The 20,709-nt window shown below is 45.2% G+C and overlaps 1 protein-coding gene across 2 annotated transcripts in view; it reads left to right on the forward strand.

Moving 5' to 3' along the window:
* The first annotated feature begins 717 nt into the window (after positions 1–717).
* Positions 718–20,709, forward strand: part of TBC1D8 (TBC1 domain family member 8) — a 48,002-nt gene continuing 28,010 nt past the window's right edge. The window contains exons 1-3 of one of the 2 annotated variants that reach the window (XM_055701696.1): positions 718–890; positions 14,750–14,905; positions 19,230–19,348. In XM_055701696.1, coding sequence (XP_055557671.1) covers positions 764–890; positions 14,750–14,905; positions 19,230–19,348 — 402 coding nt within the window. In that variant the 5' untranslated portion in view covers positions 718–763. The remainder of the gene's footprint in view (positions 891–14,749; positions 14,906–19,229; positions 19,349–20,709) is intronic. The other variant, XM_055701698.1, reaches the window with a different exon arrangement.

A 20,709-nucleotide genomic window follows, 5' to 3' on the forward strand; every position in this document is an offset into this window, starting at 1 on the left:
TACTTAAATGAGAAAAAACCCCAACCCCGTAAAATTAAATTCTGACTTTTCGGTTGAGAGGTGAAGTTTCAGGCACTGGCATTCAAACATCAAAGTCAGTATCTGCGGGCTCAGCTTTCGGCTGTGGTCTAGAGGGGAACGGGGGAGCCGAGCTGCCCGCGGCCGGGCCAGGGCACCCTTGTCCCTGCGGCTGCCCCGACGGCTCCCCGCGGCGGGGGCTCAGGACGGACCCACGGACCCGGTGCTGGGCGGGCCCCTCCGGGGCAGGTGTGCACACACCGAGCCGAGTGTGTTGGCACAGGCTGGGCAGCCCTGGGGCCCGACCCTGGCCGCCCGCCGGCGGTGCCTTCCCCGTGCGCAGCGGGTGCCGCGCTGCCGCACGCCAGGCTGCGCTGGGGGGCGCCGGGGGAGCCCCGATGTGCTGCGTGTCGGGCCCGCGGTTCCCCGGGACCCCCGAGGGGGAGAACTGGGACCGTCCTTCCCGCTCTCCTTCCCCCCGGCCAGAGGCCGCCCCCCGCCCGTAGCTGCCCGGCGGCGCGGAGCGGCTCGGATGCCGCACAAAGCCCCCGGCTCGGCGGGGAGGGCGGCCCGCACCCGGGCTCCGCCTCCGGCTCCTCCCCGGCGGTCGGGCCCGCGCCGAGGGAGCCGGAGCCGCGCAGCCCGCGGGGGGCGATGTGACCCGGGGTGCGGCGCGGCGGGGGACGGCCTCGGGGGGAGAGGGCGAGGAGGGGAGAGAGAGGGAGAGACTCCGAGCCGGGGAAAGATGTGGCTGAAGCCTGAGGAGGTGCTGCTGAAAAACGCCTTCAAGCTGTGGGTCACGCAGAAGAGCAGCGGCTACTTCATCCTGCAGCGGCGTCGGGGCCACGGAGACGGCGGCGGCCGCTTCACGGGTACCCGGTGGCGCGGGGGGCTCGGCGGGGCGCCGGGCGGGCCGGGCGGCGGGTCCCCCCCGCCTCCGCGCTGCCCTGCGGGAACTTGGCCGCGCCGGGGGGACCCGCCGGCGGGGCGGGCTGCGGGAGGCGGGAGCGGCCTCTTTGTTCGGCCCGCGGCGGGGCCCCTCGCCGGGCCGGCTCGGCTCGGCACGGCTCGGCACGGCTCGGCTCGGGGGATAGCGCGGAGCGGAGCGGGCGGGCGCGGGGCGCCGCCGGCCCGGGGCATCGCGGCTCCCCCGCCGCGGGCGGTGCGGGGGCTGCTGCCGGCAGGGCCGTGGGGGCGGCCCCGGCGCCCCCCGAGTTGCCTGGGGACCCGCTGCGCGCTGCTGCAGCCTCGAGCACCGCTAAAGCCACTTTTGTTTTTATTTCCCTTCGCTTCCCTCCCGGTGGCTTTCGGCAACGTGACTAACGGCAGGCTGGCAGCCCGCGAGCCGCGGTGCGGAGGTGCCGGGGCTGGGCGGCGGTGGGGGGTGGGTGGGTGCTGGCGGGCGGGGGGGGAGGGGAGGTGCCGGGGGGCTGCTGGCGGCGCCCCGGCCGCGCTGTGTCCCCTCCCCGACCGCCGCCACCCGCGCACCGTGGCAGTTATGTAAGTACGTATAGGACTTCTGGCAGATACATACGTTACGGGGTGTGCGGGGGGTGCCAATTCAGTGCTGTGGATGAGTGGATTCTGACTTATTCTTGCATTAATGATACTACGGCTGATGTGGCTGTATGGAAGGCACGTTGATTCTATGTGGCGCTCCAGGTGCCCGTAGTGAAGGAGGTATACATATGAAGAAGAAGGATCCTGCTGTACCCTCGCGACAGTATAGATCTGCGGGTAACCCCCCCGAGGACGCTGCGTTAAGCTGTGCTCGTGTTGTAGAGTAACCGAGCAAGAAATTTTGGCCAAACTTTTGATTCAAAGGCATCAGCAACAGGATTCAAACAAACGATACTTCGGTAAAATAATAACAGCTTAAGTGTATTCCATGTTAAAAAGCAGATGAGGCTGTCTTGTACCTTGTAAGAATCAGAATTTTTAGTGGTGTCTTATATATGTGGAAGGATGGTCAGGCATTTTCAAAGTCTGTTTTCTACACAGTCAAAGAGTTATGTTACCATGTTTGACATTTATTTTATTAAAACCTTGTGCTTGTGAAGCATTGACCCTTGCCACTCGATAATGCTGCTTTCTGCATTTATTATTTTTTTTTTAAATCAGAGCTTATCCTAGCTGCGGAGTCATAAAGAGTACAAAACTGAACAGTGGCTTGGTAGATCCCATGTTATCAGTGTATTACTAATGAGATGCTAGCCCTGGTAAGGTTAATGGAAGTTTTGCCAGCAAGTTAAATAAATGTTTGCCTTCATATTTTCCCCTGCCCTCCATGTGGAAGTCATAGGCCACTCTTTTGTGATTGTAAGGATGATGTGGATTAATTTTCAAGAGTTAAAAATAGCTGTTTACAGCTGCTTGATTTAGGTCCAGGACAATCATGAGGTTGAGATCCACAAATGTTAACTACTTGTGCCTGAGCTTTCCACAGCAGAGATTTGCCAGCTTATACCAAACAAACTGCTTTTCTCTCTGGTTAAGTTTCAGGTGAATCATTTTGCTGAATCTACAGTACATGGGCTTGCATAAATCTCTTTTGGCCGATAAAGGAAAGCTGCTCCTGTCTCAGGCAACACTGGAACTGTAAATTCTGGCAGTCCCTTAAACCATTTGGAAATGTTTGTATTTAAAAAGGCTTAGAAATTAGAGCCCTAGAACGAAAAATCAAGTGTGGGGGAGCATTAAGCATAGCTGGAGTTAGGCGGCTTAATTTTTTTTCACAGTTTTTACTTGGGATGAGCGAAATGGAGACCTGTACTAAGAAACAGTTGGGCTTTGCTGATGACTGCTTTCAGTGCAAAGTGTACCTCCCGATTCTTGCTTTACGTGACTATAGAGTCTCTTTATTAGTACCTGCCTTTTCCAAACTGACGGATACAAATGGCATTTAAGCACTACCATATTTCAGAGTGTCATCTACGGAGCTGTAAGTTAGAAGATTCTGTTTGTTTTACTGGGGAAGCAAAGCTTAAGCAACAACAATTTCCATATCTGTTTTCTTTTCGCTTTAGTAACTTGAGCGCTGGCCAGTTGCAGTTAAGTTTGGTGGAAAGGTAGAAGTTTCAAAGATGTGAAGATCCTGTACGTGAAAGCAGGTGCCGTGGTGAAAGGGAATGTCACGGCTCCTCCAGTGAGGAGGAGGAGGCTGTGTTAGACCCATGTAGGATCAACAGAACCTTCTTCCCCTTGCCAGAGAGACTTGATTTTGTAAGTAAAGAGTGTAGATGGGGCAGTGGACCACACGTGATGTAATTTGCTTTAAATGGGGTCAAAGGGTGTGATGCCTGAGCTGCCCTTGTGCGTGCGACTGCAACATGGTATTTGCACTGAACCTGTGTAAGGACATCTGCTTTACGGCCCTATTCTCATATTTGCATGTCTTTTTTCTTGTAGGACACTTCTCTCTACTACCAGGGCATTTTATCCATTACAGGAAAGTGAGTTAGCACAGCTGGAGGGTATATTTTATGCGGATTTAATTCCTGAAAGGATGGACTAGAGAAGATCTCTCACACAAAAGTGCTTTTCTTCCGTGTCTACGTTTCTTTGAGTACTGTGTTTCAGTCAGACTCTGAGCAGATGTTTGTAAGAGAGAGACTAGATTTACTACTGTTATTTAATTTGCATCCTAGGGCGGTTACTGAATGCACACTGGGCTTGCAAGCAGCGGTACAAAAAATGATGGAGGCTGTGTTTAACTCTTCATTACCTGAGCAGTGTCATTCTGCTTCCTGAGGGATATGCTTTTCAAATAAATGTTTTAACTTGGCACTTTACCTGGATCTCTACTTGAGAGCTCTGTTGGATCAGAGGCTTAGGAAGGAAATTGTTTTAAAAATACTTTACAGAAATTGAATTATATTTTTTTAACTAGTAACTAATTTTAAGTTATAGTGTCTTAAAAATTATTTAGCTTAGCAATTTCTGTAAGTTCTGTTGGTTTTTTTTTTTGGTTGGTTTTTTTTTCCTAATTGGAGACCTTTTTGGCTGTCCCTACAAAAAGGCCTGTGATCCTTGGTTCTGAGATTATATGTTAATGATAAGCTTGAGATGCCATCAGTAGTCAAAAATACTGACAAATCCTTTATGGTAGAATACTGTAAGGTGGTTTAGCCTGTAAGTGAATCGCTGCTTTCATTTTTATTAGGGAGTGTTGAGAGCTTCATTCCCCTTCCTGTTTGGTTAGATTACTTTTGTGCATTTTGACAGCAAACCTGCTTGTTCTAGGTGGTGTTGGGAATGATTTTGTCACGAGCACTGGGCTGAGAGTAGTTCTTCACTCTTCCCAAGCAGCTAGCTTTCCAGTTGCTGTTTACACAGTACTTCACATTGCGCACTCTTAGTGTATAAAAACCTACTTAGGATTCTTTTAAATACTTGTGAATTTTCCCTTTTATAAATAAGGTTAAATAAAACTTTAAAATGAACTCTTGTTTCAAGCAGCTTTTTGTCTTTACTTTTTGAGATACTACTTTTAACTTCTTGCTTGAAGTAGAACAATAAAACATTGTGTTTTGTGCCTATTTACCCTGTGTTTTTTAATGTAGTTATGATATTTCCCGTTACTGTTCTTCCAGCCTCTGTTTTCAGCTCAGGGCACTTTCCAAGCTGGATGTAGTCTTGTATCATTTGCAACTCGCAGAGGATGAAAATTTTGAGAAGAAATTATTTTTTCCTTCGGCTCATATAAACCTTTACCATTCACAACTTCAAATATATGATAATACACTGGCAAAAAGAAGTATCTTCTGTATATGAATCTGAACCTTATTATTTCTCTAGTAAAAATAAATGTGATAGGCATGATAAATACACTTCTTTGAGCTATATGCCAGTGATTGAAGTAAACTTCCATCTTAGGATTTTATTTTTTCTTTTAAATTAAATTCTTGCAGGGCGGTAACTTTTGAACTGACCTACAGAGCACCTCTTGGTTGTGAATGGAAATCTGACAGGTTAGATGATAAGAGCTCTCTTCCTTGTTTCCCCTTGCCTGGATTTTAATTTTTTAATTTTAGAAAAATGGCTGTTGATAACTCTACATCCTTTTTCTGGAATAAAACCCCAAAAGATCTTTTGCTGCTCTTGCATACTCTCCAGTCCAAACAGTACTGTAATTGTTGTGGCTTTTAGTAGCCCTGTGCATCTCCCAAGGTCTGGGTAAATAATTTTGTAATAGAGTCTATTTCAGAGAAAGGCAGCGAGGGGACCACAGAGGTGGAGGGTTCCCACAACTCAGGTGGGGAATCCATCTAGATTGCCTCTGTTCATTAAATTGTAGCAAGAGAGGGTCACAAATATGATGAAGATTTGGATTTCTAGTACGGATTGTGAATTAGTATTCCCATAAACTTTTACCTTTTGAAAGGGTGAAAGGTAAAATGAGTAGCATATTAATAGAATCATATTAAAAGATGTGGCCCAATGCAGTCTTCAAAACAACTTGCCTTTTCATCTTAAAATACATTCAAGTTACCAAAATAAGTAAGGCTCAATCTGAGCTCTAATTAAAAAAAAATAAAAAAAAGCAGCTTTTTTTAAATTTTATTATAAATGCAGCAGGTTGAGGAGAGGAAGACGCCACAATAATGATGTTAATAAAAGATAGTGGTAATGCTCACTGCGTTTGTGGTGGTGTTTTCTTAAGGAAGAGCTCAGTCTGAAGCCTTGCACAAGGAGAGGGGGAAATCCAAATTCTTTACTGAAATCTTGGACTCTTGTCAAAATGTAATCTAGCCTTGCCCACAACTGGAATTCGGATCGGCAAGGTTTTTTTCCCTTTTATTTTTTTTTTTTTCCTCCTTATGTTGCTGAAACATCTTTTAAGGAGAATGCATCCTTGTAAGCTCTTTCCCAGGAGGGTGGCTTCTCTGTTAGAGCATTCAGCTGGGAGGCATGAGCTGGAAGGAGGGATAGGATTGGGAAGGTCAGAATCCTACCTGCACCCCAGGTACCCCAGTTCCTGACCCCAGAGCCTTCGGAGGTGTGCATGCTGCTCTGGCTCCCTCTGCTTGCCTTCCTGGGGTGGGTGTCCTGCTCCTGAGGCAGGCAATGCTGGGAGGGGTAAGGTGAAAGGTAGGCGCTTGTGTTGAAACGTTAACTTTGGGTTAAATGCTAATATTGAAGGTGGGGATAGACCTGTGCATGGGGAGGGGGGGCTGGGTTGTATCCTCTTAGGGAATGACTACCAGCCTGTGCAACACTAATCCGGGGGAACAGCTATGGTGGGTTTTTATTTTCATGTTGTGGAGGCCACATGGCACAGAAAAAGGCAGCAGAATCACAGAGTGGTTTGGTTTGGTCTGGAAGGAACCTTCAAAGATCATCTAGTTGCAACCCCCCTGCCATGGGCAGGGGCACCTTCCACCAGACCAGGTTTCCCAGAGCCCCATCCAGCCTGGCCTTGAACACCTCCAGGAACAGGGCATCACAGCTTCTCTGGGCAACCTGTTCCAGTCCTCACCATCCTCCTAGGAAAAAAATGTTTTGCTTATAAATTAATTGAGCGGGTCTGTGGTGGCAGAGTTTAAGTAATGCTAGGTTGGTCTCTTCAGTGTTATTTACAGCACCCACCAAAAATAAGAGACTTTGTTACGTTGCCCCAAGCAGTGCCTTGTGTCTGGGTAATTTACAGGACTGCAGCAGTGGCTGGCGTGTCCCACCTTCTTTTTTGTTTTCAGGTGGAAAAGAGTTTCAGGTATTTTCACTTGTAACGTGAGAATCTAAGCATTTGGCTCCATGGCCTTCAGGGCTATAAAAATAGGCTTGGCCTGACCTGGGCTTACGGCAGAGGACTGAGATAGGCAGCTGTGGGAGCTCTGCTGCGGCAGCATGCCTGCCTGGGGAAATGGCCTGTGGGGAGGTGGGAACGAGAAGAAATAATCTGTGCCCCACAGCTCTGGTGCTGTTTCCATCATCCTGGGAGAGCTGGTGCACAGTTTGGCTCACTTCTTTTTCCCTGGTGTGGTTTTTTCCCTCCCCATGCAGTGGTCTGATGCCAGAGCAAGATCTCAGCATCACACCCAGGGATATGGGAGTCACGGGGACCATGGGACACAGCTCTCCACAGTGGAAATGCCCAAACTCTCCTCATTTCTCATGTCCAGCCTCCCTGGAGTGCTGAGACTGAGGAATAACGATTAAACAATCTGTTTTAATTTGTTTCTGCATGCCAGATTAAAAAACACACCAACAAACCAACAGAAACCAATTTACCTAGTGGCAGTGTTTGATCTGGCAAAGCCAATGTTGGAAGTAGTTAAAGGGCTTGAATGTTGATATTTCCCTTGGAGCCTTAGGTCTTCAGGCTGGGATCTAATGTTGTCTGTGCTTATCTTCAAGTGTGGTGAACCATTATCGTTACAAAGGAAACACAGCCTTCCTACAGCCCTTGGAGGAGTCCTCCTTCATCCTTCTTCTTAGGTACTTGCCCAAATGAGCTCTGCAACTTTTTTTTTTTTGGCGGGGGAAGCCTAATAAGAAACACTCATGGGTGCTGTATTGCATCAAAACCTGTTTATATAATTTTGCAGAATTCAGCAAAGCCAGTGTGGCTGGTGTAAAGCCAAGACATTGAACTCGTGTCACTAGTGGTCCTGCATAATCAGTTATAATCACTGTTCTTATCCAGCAAAAAACGTGGGTTTTAGGGAGGCCTGAGTGAAGGTAACAACCTCTTAAACATCTTGAGTTTTGAACTTTTAGAGAAATAAATCAAGATGGTATGAAAGACCTAGAGATGTCCCCAGACATTTACTCTGGGGGCCACCACTGGCCAGCAGTAACTTGATGCCCAGTGCCATTGGCTGTATCACACCTTGGTGTGGCTCAGAAGCCTCCACCCACACCTTTAAATGCCTCGTGTCTGTGGGATGAGCGGTGCTCTCTGGCTGGGCTGTAAGAGGTGAGGGTGAAGGCAGCAGTGGTCTTCAGCGTGTCTCAGCTCCGAGTCTCGCCTTGGGCCAGCCATGGGGTTGTGTTCACCAGGTAGGGCTCCTATGTGGCAGGGTGGCTGAGGTCAGGTGGGAGACAGCTTCATTACCCTCCCATCCCTCTCTCAGCAAGGACATTGTTCCTAGGGAGAACTTCTGAGATACCTTGCAGAGCCAGGCGAGCACTCCCTGATATTTGGTGCCATCCCAGGAGTGCCCTTTTGGCAGGCCGAGTTTATCCTGATGGGTGTGAAAACCGCCTTTCTGCTCCAGCTGGAGCGCACGGATCGTGGGTGGCCGGGGAACGGGGACATCCACGTGTCCCTCCCTGTGGTCTGCCTGGTCGTGGGCTGTTGGCTCAGGCAGTTTGCTTGTCTCCTCTGGCGCGGCTAATTGCTGCCCACCATGGCTATTGTGAGACTCTCATTGTTTGCAAATCATTGCGAGATGGCGGGAACTGCGTGAAGAAGTGTAATTAGGATTCAGGGTATGGAATGCCTCTCTGCCTCAAAGAGCTGAAATTAATTCTACTTTACTGAAGCTGTTAGTTCAATCTTGCTGTCCTAAAAAGACCCCAACTTTATTTTTACGACCGTCTTGAATTGCTTGATTTGCTCTTTTCTCCCAATTCACATGCCTGAGCAGCTTAGAGTGCCTCTTGCAGCTATCAGTTCTTGCAAAACTGCATCCACTGGAAAGCAACCTGCACTGTTTGCTCCTTCTGCTGCCTAGCAAGAGCTTTCTCCTTTTGGGTGAAGTACTGGCTTTGGCAGACTGCTGCTTTGGCTTCCTGGGCTTGTTTTTCTTTCAGCCCCCAGCTTTCTAATGGCAGAGCAGAAGCAGTGAACAGCAGTGAGCTCCGGAGGATGAATTCAGAGCCATGCTTTACGTGGCTTTGTACTGGAGTGAGAGCCTGGCAGGATGCTGTCTGTAATCATAAATCCCTCAGTTTTGTGGTTGTGTCTTAGAAAAATAACCTAGTCTGATTGGGGGGGGGGGGGGGGAAGAAAGGGTATGAGTGTTTAAAAAAAGGCTTTGGCATGATACAGGTGAGCGTAGCCACCATCTGCTCTTCTGCATGGCTCTGCAGAGTAGCCACTGAGCAGTCCCTGCGGTCCCCAGAGCCAGTGCAGTGCCACCACCTCCCTGACTTCGGCAGTGCCTGCGGCCACGAGCAGCCTCAGCTTTGGAGGAGCTGAGCATATTGGCAAACTGGTTTGGATTCAGGTACTGTGAGGGTCCTCTGCCCATTTTCCCAGAAGGGCTCAGTGTGGCAGGCATTCTTAAGGCAGGCCTTGCTGCACATCTGTCCAGCTGTGCTGGTCTCAGGTGCAATGGAAACCTCAGGTCTTTTTTTTCCTGAGTAGTCCAAGGAGATGTGGAAGGACAGTTCTCTCTTGGCTTCAAACTTGCGCAGTGGTCAGTTTGCTTGTACGGTGGCTAAGCTGGAGGCATAGGCTGGACTCTTTTCCTCTATGTGACCCCTTTGGTTTTGGGAGAGCGGTTTTGGGGGGGTTCAGGGCTGCGGCACATGGATGGGAGGAGGTGCCTCCGTGGGTGCATCTGGCCTGCTGCTCCCCGGGTGTTAAATCAGAATTTCTTACCAGCTAATTGCAGACACTGCATATGGTTGCTTCTTTGAACTACATTGACCTTCACTCCCTGCTTTGTAATGAATTTATGAGTTTGCATTAAACAAAAGATTCTGGCTGTGGTGACCTGATGTCTTATTTAAAAACAAAGTGAAACTAGAAGGGTAATGGGGCTCGGTATTGCGGTGCTGCAGGCGCTCTTGTCACTTAGCCTTTTAACTCTCCTTCCCCCACGCCAGTAGCTGCTTTGGCCTTTTTTCTTTCTGTTTTATTTTTGAGGATTTTATCAATTTATTGGTCCCAGACTCCTAAGTGATCAGTCCAAGTCCTTCTGCCTTGCAGCACGGCTTAGCTGCCAAAGTGACCATACTGTTTATGGGAAGGCATTGGAGTCGTTCTGAAAAAATTCCCTTTAAGGCCTTTAAGAGAGGATGGAGGTGAGCAGAAATTGTCTTGCTCTATGTAGAGGGGGTCTTAATTCATGTGATGGTGATCCAGGCATAATTGTTAGTGCTTCAGACTGTCTCTTGAGTATTATCCTAAAAGATGGAAGTAATAGATAGTTTTTCAGTTTCGGTTTTTAGTTTGAGTTCAGCTTTAATCAACTTCTGCCCAGTGTTTCAGAAGTTTAACAGAATTTTTGAAATACCACGTGGATAATTAAGACTGATCCGGGAAAGGAGCCTGCATTCTTTAGTTTGAAAGATAGGGTATGTTTAGTAGAAATTGGTGTTAGATTAACCTACTGTAAACATGTTCCTTTTTCTAGATTAGTTATGAACAGGGATAACTTGTAATGGGATCTTTTGTCTCTCTGTGGGCATATAAGGAACCATGTCTTTAAAGGTGGAGGGTGGTGCACTTGTGGCATTTCATTTCAGAACTTGATTGTTATAAAATATCCTTGACTTTTTTTTTCTGTGAAGAACGCTCAACAGGTTCATTGTGCATGATGTCATGTTTGCATCCCATTTGATTACAGATTGACCTCTGTAAAGGGCAGACGTTCCCTACCTGTTGCAGAATTTGAAATGGTTCCGGGCTTATTTTTATACTTTGATTTATTTGTGGTAATGTATCTGAAATATGTGTGTACATTTGATAAAAATGGACTTGCAATTGGAAGTACAAGAGTCGTGTTTTACTTAGAGGTATTCCAATTTTACAGTACTCAAGCAATAAAATATGCACAAAAGTAGATGTGAAATGAAACAAAAATTACCAAGTAAGGTGTGGGATTTGTGGCAAGTTTTTCAGATTTGTTTTATAGACTTCTGAAAAAAACATAGGTAGATGTTCCCTCTACCTGAAATCCAGCTTCCAGCTAAAGTGATCAGATTTATTGAGGAGAAGCATATAATTTCAGTAGAAGCATGTCTTTTCCTACTTCTTCTGTCCTCTCCTCTGTATTTGTCCAAAGTGTACGTTACACCTGAAACTTGCATCTGAATTTTAGCCTGGGAATACTCTTTCTGCATGAAGTAACCGGTACCTTTTGAGGAGCCTGCAGTGTTCTGTCAGTGGTCATTAGCAGAAGGCTTTGCAGACCTGCAGCTTTCCTCAGTGCAGTTACTGTACACTGAACCACTTTCCTGAAATACTTCTGCATCTTGGGAGGTCAAAAAGCAGACGAGAAGTTGGTGGAGTGGCTTGTTAAAGGGAAAGAGGTACTCTGAATTTTAAGTTCCTCCCCCAAATCTTGTCCCGTATAGATTAAAAAGAAAAAAAGCACAGGAATTTTGGGAAGGGAACAAGTGTGGCAGTTCCTCTCTCTTTTCCCCCTTCTGCTTCTGTTTCCTTTTAATTTTTGACTGTCCTGTGGTATAAATGGCTTCGCTGTTGCCCGTGAAATGGAAGAGGTCTGCTGCATCCTAACTGAAGGCTTGCTAATGCATCAACATGGGAGCCAGAGACCCTCTATATAATTTATATGTACCTGAGGGCCTTTTGTTTTATGGACAGAACCAGTTTTCTAAGAGACCCTTCCATGGAAAAGGCTGTTAGGATGTGTTATCAGAAAGGTGCTTTCTCACAAGCTAGGTGTTTTTCAAAACATGTTTCAGAATCAGTGTAAGTTTCTTGTTTGTTTGTTGGTTCAAAGATTTTTAGGTTGTTTATTTTTCCATGCTTCAGTGAGAATCATAACACAAGTGTTACCATTGGTAAGTTACCCCAGATGAGAATGAGGCAATTCACACTGGAAAATTTTTTCTTCTAATTTTAGCGATTTTCATGCTGCTGCAGTTTCAACTAAATTATCTTATTAGATCTGAGTGTATTTATTAGTGTTGAATCCTTTCCATGCTCCTGCAAATGCACTCTTAGGAGTTCCCTTTCCCCCACCTGTCTGCCTCTGTCAGTCTCTCCTTTATTTTTCAGCACTTAAGCATCAGCTTCACGGGCAGCCGAGCCACTGCAGATGTACAGGTGCTAAACCACGGTCCCGGGGTCCTGCCAAACAAGGTTACTGCTCCGTGTTTGACAGGAGAAAATTAACAAGGTGAAGGGAGGGACTGGCGCTTGGTCGACTTCAGCAGTGCTCGCTTTTATTGTCCCCCGCTGCCCACACATCCCTTCTGGAGCGACCCCACCGCAAAGCCTCCTGGCAGAGGTGGGACAGGATGGTGTCGTCCCCCCCGTCAGCCATCGCATTGGCTTTGCATGGCTGAGGCATGGGGTTGCTGTGCTCCTGTGAAGCCCTTGTAGTGGGGGCCAGGCCACTGGGCTTGGTTCTGGCAGCTATCCTGATGACCACGCTCTTTTTTTAATTCTCTTCGATTCTTAGTTCTGGCTCCTCTTCATCATCCTTAGTTGGTATTTTAGCTGTGGGTAGTTCAGACAAGGGAGGTAATTTTTTCTTTTGCACAGCTGAAGGAGGAATTTTTTTCTTTTTGATAGTTCGTAAGCAAAATGGGAATTGTAAGCAGAAGTGAATAGTGAGAAGAGGAATTGGTTTCTCTGGTCACATTCAGGAACAGAAAAGGGAATTAATTTTGCACAAGCTAGGAAGTAAAAACAAAGTTTTGCAGCTACTTCTGTCCTTTCATGCATTTTTTAATGACTTCTGAAAAAAAAATATTTCATAAATCAGATGTTCATTAAGCGTCCTTTTGCGATTTCGGTAGCACTTACTGTTAGCTGGCTTTATTCCATGACTTTAATGAAATGAAAAAGAAATGTTCCTCTTAGATCTATCATCGGGGGAAAACATGCACAGCACTTCGTAAGTTTCTTTTTCTCTTTCTTTTTCTTTCTTGTAATGTCTCAAGTCTTTTGACATTTGAAAGTTAAACCCTATTTTTGTTTTCTGCATCATTTGATGCTATCTTACTGGCTTTCATCCAGCTGTTTTGAAGACTGCACACTGAAGTCAGTGCTCTGTATACTCTGAGCACAGGTAATTCACTACCTTTTGTACGTGGATGAATTTTTGTCTTTTTTCTTGCAGTTACAGGAAAGCATTTAGCATTTTCTGATATTATACGTATTATTGGTCTCCAAATTCAGGTCTCCATTTTAAATAGATTGGTGTAATATCTGGACGTAGCTGAGAAGCAAACTGGTGCTGAGTAATATCTCACCATACAGTTTTAAAACTTATTGTGTCCAGCTTCTGCTTGGCTTTGAAAGCATCCTTGGTGGTATGTGTGTGAATCCAAGGAGGAAGTACTTGAGGTAATTTTCTTTGCTCTCAGAAGGTTTTTGATGCTGTTCCATGTGAGCTTCTTGCACCTTCTAGATCAGAAAGCGGTTACACTGCTGCTTTGTTGTGCTGTACTCTAATTAGCCCTGGTTTGTTGTCTAAGTGAGAAGGCATTTCAGATGAGGACTTAGTAGGTCTCATTTTATTGTTTCCATTAATCACTTAGGTGATGGACTGGAGAATGCAATTATAAAAGCTGCACGTGGTGCCAAGGGTTGGCAAAACTTGTGGAGGCTGAGAATAGTTCCTTCTGTGTTGCATTAATGATGAAGAAATACAACAGGTTGGAAGAATTACATGTGCAAAGGGAAAATGTGGTACTGCAGAAAACTTCCTAGATACTCTCGTGATATAAACAGACATGGTAAAGCCGTTCCTTGCTGTCTGCCATCCTTCTCTGTAGGAGGCTGTGTCTCTGCAGGACATACAGTATAAGGGAACTGAATATAAAGTTGTTCCTGAATTGCTGTTTGTGTAGGTACCATAAACCAATTCTGAGTTGCTTTAATATGCCAGCTTGCAAAGCATGGCATTTGGATAACTTTTTCACACACAACTTGGTTCCACCTGCTGAGGCAGGGCGTACTGAGGAAGGCCAGCGACTGTAGCTGGCCTGCAGATGGGGAGGTCTTTTTGGGGGCAGCAATTGCTCCAGCTCTCCAACTGTATTTATGTCAAGTGCCGATTTACAGTGGGATACTGCTGCAAGCTTTCTTGAATAAGGTGGTGTGTATGCAAGGTACAGGAGGTGATTTTCCACTCCTCTTATGGCTGAGACTTCATTAGTAGTGAGCATCATGTCTGGTTTGGGCTGTCACACTTACAGATAAGTTGGAGAGATTCCAATTTAAGCTCAAAAACAGTGATCTGTTTGAAGGATATGACCCATAAGGAAGAAATGAGGTGATTGGGATTTCTTTAGGAAAAGAAACCATTAAAGGGTGGGCAACCATGATGACTTTTTCAGTATGTCAAGCGTTAACAGCAAAAATGCCTGTGGCCAATTACTCTCTGTGTTCTGGGGAGCAGGATTAATTTCCAGCAAGAAAGTTCAAGATTGTGGTGGTTGACTATGAAAATAGTGGAAGAGGCTAGCTGGGGAAGCTGTTGCATCTTGGTGGTGGGAGGTTTTGAAGAACAGGTTAGACAAACACCACTTAGGGCATAGGTGTATTTATCCAGCTTCAGAGCGGGGCTGGAACAGTAACTTCTTAAGGTGCCCCCAGGTCTTTCCACTTCAAGTTCTGCGGTTGTATGCATGTATATATGAGGCAAAACTGGAAATGCAAAGAACTTGATACGCTTTTGATCTTCTAATCCGGTTTGCCTTTCGCATTTTGAGCATCTGTAAATCACAGCATAAAATAGGGGAAGAATTGTTATTGTTATGTTCTGTATTTTAATTTTACAGCTCTAGATGTGAAAAGACTTGCAGGCTACAGAAGTGAAAGTTGGCACTAATTTTCTTTTGCCCCCCTTTTTCTTTGCAGGTCGCTTGGTTGGTGCCCTGGACGCTGTGTTAGACTCTAATGCACGTGTTGCTCCGTTTCGAATTTTACTCCAAGTTCCAGGCTCACAGGTTTACTCTGCCATTGCATGTGGTGAGTTATTGAACGGATCAGAAGTTTACTGGGCCGTAGCTATTGGTGAGTCACAGACGGAAAACCCCAAACCGATTCTGAGCATGGTCAGTGTCTGCATGTCCAAGAAGCTCAAGGTAACCCCAACTAGTAGTGTGTGCGTGGAAAGCTATTGCCTATAGCTCATTTAACAACCAAATTAACCTCTGGTTAAAATCCCAGATAGGAATTATGAAGAAGTGTTAACTAGGAACATTACATTTCTATAGAAAGCTTGTTTAGCCTGAGGGTGTTTTGTGTTAATTTTTTGTCTCTTGCTAAGTAGTGTGGTTCTGTTTATATGCATTTCTTTTCCTACAGTAGTAATAGTTCCTTACAGCAAGAAGCTCCTTAGTCTAGCCTTTCGCTAGTCTAGTCTTCCACTTTCTTACCGTGAAATGTCTTATGACTCTTGGTTATAATGAAATATAACTGGAACATTTGGAAGGTGCTATATGATTTAGGAAGTAAAGTTGTCAGGGGGGAATGTCTAAGTGCCTGGTCTGTTGTGCACTAATCCCTTTTGCAGTGTTTCTGCAACCTCTGAAGGTCGAGCTCATCTTCAGGAAAGTGATAACGATGTGAATTGCAGCAGCCTTGCTGGGGCACAGTAAAGGCCATCTGAATGTGCTTGTTCCATTCACCCTGTTCTTGCTTGGCCAGTGTGCCCGGCTGTTCTCATCCCTTCTGCTCCAGTCTGTAAAATCCTAGCATTGCAACTTACGGCAGGTTTTCCTTTGGGAATGCTTTGAAGCTGCTCCAGCGGAGGTTTAGACTGGACATGAGGAGGCATTTCTTTACTGAGAGGGTGGTCCAACACTGGAACGGGCTTCCTGGAGAGGTAGTTGATGCCCCAAGTCTGTCAGTGTTAAGAGGCATTTTGGACAGTGTCCTTAATAACGTGCTTTAACTTTTGGTCAGCCCTGAATTGGTCAGGCAGTTGGACTAGGTGATAGTTGTAGGTCCCTTCCAACTGAAAATATTCTGTTATAATTCTGTTCTGTTCCTTTCTTTTAGGGATCAACCCATTAAATAGTTAGTTAATGTAAGTGTTGACATGTTGTTAATGGTGTTTGATGTAATAGTCCCTTAAATAAAAAGGGGCGATCTATATGTTTGCCCCCCTTCCTCTGTACAAGCTCATTCAGCATTTCTTCCTTGGTTCAGCAGAGAACCCTCTGCATGTTCTCCATTAACACTGGGAATTTTCCCCTGCGCCAGATGCGTGTGAAGAAGCTTGCGTGAAGTGTGTGCTGGTTTTGTTGTAGCTCGGTTTTCTTCATTTTGCAATTGCTTTATGCTTTATATCCCGACCCCCTCCTTTTTATATTTAAATAATGCCATCTTATGGAGAAATTTAAAAGCTTCATGCTATTACAGTCCTTTGATGAAGCCAGGTAGCTTTCACTGGAAAAGTAAGCTCAGTGTTGCTGTCATGGGCTTCTTGATCATTTGAATATATGTAATACTCCTTTCTGGGGCTGATCCTTGCCCTGTCCACACTCTTACTGCCCACAGTGGGTTTTTTTTTTTCGTATTGGCGAAACTATAAATAAAAACCATGCCTGGTTGGAATGGTTAAGGATTTTGCTGAGATAAACTTAGTTGATTGATGTTTTCTAAAATTCTGTTTGGCTCTTCTGAATGGATGCTCAACCCTGAGAAAATGAGATTTATAGTAACAGCAGAAAGCAGAGGGCTCTGTTTTGCATGCTGCGTGGGTAGGACATAGGCAGTTGCCAGAGCTGCACAGGAATGAAGAACCATGGTAGCAGAAGTTGTTTCTGAATAATATCACTGCTGTGAAACCCTGACGTGAGTGTCCAGGGGAGAGCTGGCGCTGGCAGTAGGAATCGGAGGAACAGCATCACCCAGCTCTTTTCTTAGAAAGCGGGAGGACTTTCCCTGAGCAGAAGCGGCTGTCGCTGTTTGCCCAGCTCTGCCCTGTCTGAGCGAGGTGCTTCACTCAAACATGACGTTAAGCGTTTTGTTACAGGATTTGGAAGGAGCGGTGAGTCAAATTAAGGTTTCTGCTGTATAGCAAGGACAAGGAGCAGCTGCAGAAGTTCCTTCCCATCTCCTGGTGTAACTTCATTAGGGGTAGCCATCATGTCATTAGGCAGCTAATTAAAATGACATTTTTTAATTGTATGTTGGCAGTCCTCTGTTCCAGGAGCTGTAAGGCTTAAATGGGAATATATGCATAAAGGTCAGATCTGTGTTGGAGACTTCTGCAAATCTCTGAGGGCTGCTAGGAAGTCTGATCCCTGCCCAGCACGGCTGTTCTGGCAGAGGTGTTTTAATCCAGATGGTTAATCATGTTGTACCAGTGCAGGGGAGAAAAAAAGGCTGACCTCAGCCCCAGTGTAGAGCCACTTATGATTTTTCCTTTCAGAAGGCTTGTAGGCAAAACAGAAACTAGTCCCAGTCAAGAGAAGTAGCTTTTGGGAAAGGGAGCACAAAGGGATTGGTGAGAAGTGGGTTTAAAGAAGAGATTATGAGGAGTGACGCTGTAGTGAGACTAAATATACATTTGGCACAGGCACACGAAGAAGGTGGGTAAAAAGCAGAATAAAATGTGGTGCAGAGCATCGGCACAGGACGAGGAATAAGGAAGAGATTGGTAATGCTTTGTGCAAATCACAGGACAACTTTAAGCCATGAAATGGAAATTAGAAATAAAGATGGGACCCGAAGAGCTGCGGTCTTGGGCTGACCAAATGAAAGGGACAAAGAGATCTTTAAGTATTTGAGCAGAATCCCTAAAGATACCTAAAGGCATCAGGAAAAGTTTCAGTATCCCCCATGGGAGACAGCCACTGCTAAAGCCCAGGCTCAGAGCAGGCTGAGCAGTGTGGATGCTGCTGTGAAAGGCATCTTGCTCATAGCTTATTTCACAAGAGGCAGCCCACCAGCTCTCCCATATGGTTGGTATCTTCTAGGTTACTCAGAAATAAAACTTCAACTCAGTATTTGCTTTGTGCAGCCATTCAGTATAAAGTGACTGTATCTCTTAATTAAAATAAAAAATAAAATAAAAATAAAAATAAAAAAAAACCTTCTTAACCAATGATACAACTTGGTTTCTTTACCTAAAAGGCATTTAAGTGCCTCTTCTTTTGTGATTTTTATTTTTTTTTTATTTAACCTTGATTAATGATATTTATGAAGTTCCATCACAAGACCTTCCTGTCAAGGAAGTTAAAGCTTGGAAAGTTTCCCTGCCAGTTGGCATTCTGCATGGAAAACGGAGCAGAGGAAAGTGGAAAATCCTTAGCTAAATTTATCATTTTTTTGTTTTGAGGCAACATGATGCCTCTCTAATGGACACACAAATTAAATCTTGAGATAATGGGTCTTCTATTTTAGATTAATTTTATTATTATATTCGTCTGTGATTTGTATGTCTCGTACATTGAACTACTTCTTTCTTCCACCAGCAAGGCATTAGGAAAAGCAACTTTTGGTGCCTTTACTTTTTTACTGATAATATTTAATCACTGACCAGTAAGACCTGGAGGGGCCAGGTTTTTACCTGATTGCCCTGTGTGTTGCCCATCTTGCTCTGACTTCTCTGCCATTGTGTCTTGCAGTGACAGTTCAGTCTCAGGCAGAAAGAACCAAAACAAATAGGTGGTAACTGAAATATTATTTCTGCAGTTACATTTAAAACAACAACAGCGAAACCATCAAGTAAGTCCTTAGAGAGGGAAGCCTTAAAGATTTGAAAATCTGTCTTTGTCAAAGATTTGTTGTTCACTGTATTTCTTCCCTAAACTGCAGAAATGTTCTTGTAGACCTTTTAGGTGTTGCTGAACCAAACTTTTATTTTTAGGTACTTTAATTATTATAGAGAGCTTTTCAAATAGGATGCAGACTGTGACCATGTGTGTTCCTCTCAGAGGGTGTGCATGTGGGATGTGCGTACGGAGGGAGGGAGAAAGGAAGATCAGGGACTTCTGGGAACAGGATGTAAATTAAAGGTTTCCAGTGGCTGCTTAAGGGTCGTCATGTCAAAATAAGCCACAGTCTAGCAGCTGAGGGTGACTTTCTGTTCTGCTTGTTCTTTCTGCTTTGACTTTTAATGCAGCATTTGCTGGCTGAGAGTGTTTGAGAAGATAAAACTAAAAGCACTAAAACTAATTCTCTAAAACAATGAGGTTTTTGTTTTTCTTTAACTATACTGCTATGGGCGAGACCTTTTTGACCTGTGTGCTACCAAGAATTTTGAGGTTGAAAGTGCAGTTTCTCATAATAAATTTATGAAATAGTGTGTTTTAGGGTTTTTTTTTCTTCCTTTCAATTTTATTTTGTAGGATGAGTTTCAATACACTGCTTTTTGCTTTTCTAGGTGCCACTGCAGAGGAGATAAACCAGCACTGGGAATGGCTGGAGCAAAACTTGCTCCATACTTTGTCTGTGTTTGACAATAAAGAAGATATTGTTAGTTTTGTGAAAGGGAAAGTGAAGGTAAGGAAACTGTCTTACTTTCACCCTTTCCTGCCTGATTACGTGTGGTTTATTAGAAATAATGTCGTGAAGTTGTTGTCATCATTCATATTTGGTTTTGTCCATCTAAACATTGTTTATTGTTTTTCTGTGTGGCACTTGCACCTGATGTGGCCAGCATCTGCGTGCCTTTACTCACATTCCCTTGGAGACATCTTGAAACCAAAGTATCTAATTTAATCTTTATCTGACCTGTCCTTTCCCAGCTTCACTGTTCTCTTACCTGTGATGTGCAGCTGAGCTTTCTTCAGCATCTGCTTTCCACCTCTTGAAAACTTTGTTAAATACCTTCCCTTACTATATCTCAGCTTTTCCTCCTTACTGTGTATCTCCTCCTATCTCCTGTGTTTTTCCTAGCTTTACCCCATCAGTTCGGTACTGCTGTCCCTCCTGGTGGGGCTCAGAGGTGTCAGCAGGTGGGTAGCCACGGTGCCCGGATCTGCTGGCAGCAGTATGACTGCAGCTGACAACGCAGTCCCTGCAGCACAAGGACAGGGGACAAGGCCCTTGTGCAATGGCACCTGCATCATAAGGATCTGGCACGGAGACTGCCGGTGGCTTTGTAGGATGTGGGAGTCATGGCTGGGCTGCAGTGAAGGTGTTGACTGGCCACAGGGTTGCAGAAATGAGCATCCTTTTGGAAGGCTAAAGAATTTTAAAATTAAAGGAATTTGGTGACTGAAGACCAGATTTAAAATAATGATGGCACATATGGTAGAACTTAGAAAGCCTGGTGTCCTGAGCTCTGCTTCTAGTAAAATACACACTCTTGAGAGGAGCTCGGTGATGGCTGGTGGGGGCATGGGTCTGCTGATGACTGCTGTACCTCAGGTCCTGCTGCAAGCTTTCATTTGCTTAAGAGTTCTAGTGAGGTGCTCTTCACCCCATACCCTCTTTTTTGGTCTGGAAAATCTGTAGGAACATAATGTTTTTGGTGAATTTCAGCCCTGCTGCTGTGATCTGAGGGGGCTGTGAAGTTGGGGAAGAAGGGGACAGAGAGGCAAAACATCACCGTGCAAATCTTAGGTTTTATCCTTTCTTAAAAAAAAAAAAAGTTTTTTGTCTAATACAACTAATCTGTCTTGATAATGCTGTGGCAGCTGGTTACCTAGCACAGCACATATTTAAAATTCTTCAGGTTTCATTAGTTCATGCTAAGTCTGGGTTTTGGACCCTCACCTCTGCTGTAGGCTTTTGGCATGTTAGGACTGCTTGGCAATTCCAAATGATACCAGGTGCTGTAACATACAGATTTTTTGTCTGAATAGTGCAGTACATACTTAACTCCTTTGTTGTAATACTGCTATTAAAATTCTGGACAC

The sequence above is a fragment of the Falco cherrug genome, chromosome 2 (assembly GCF_023634085.1).
Source record: "Falco cherrug isolate bFalChe1 chromosome 2, bFalChe1.pri, whole genome shotgun sequence".
NCBI lineage: Eukaryota > Metazoa > Chordata > Aves > Falconiformes > Falconidae > Falco > Falco cherrug.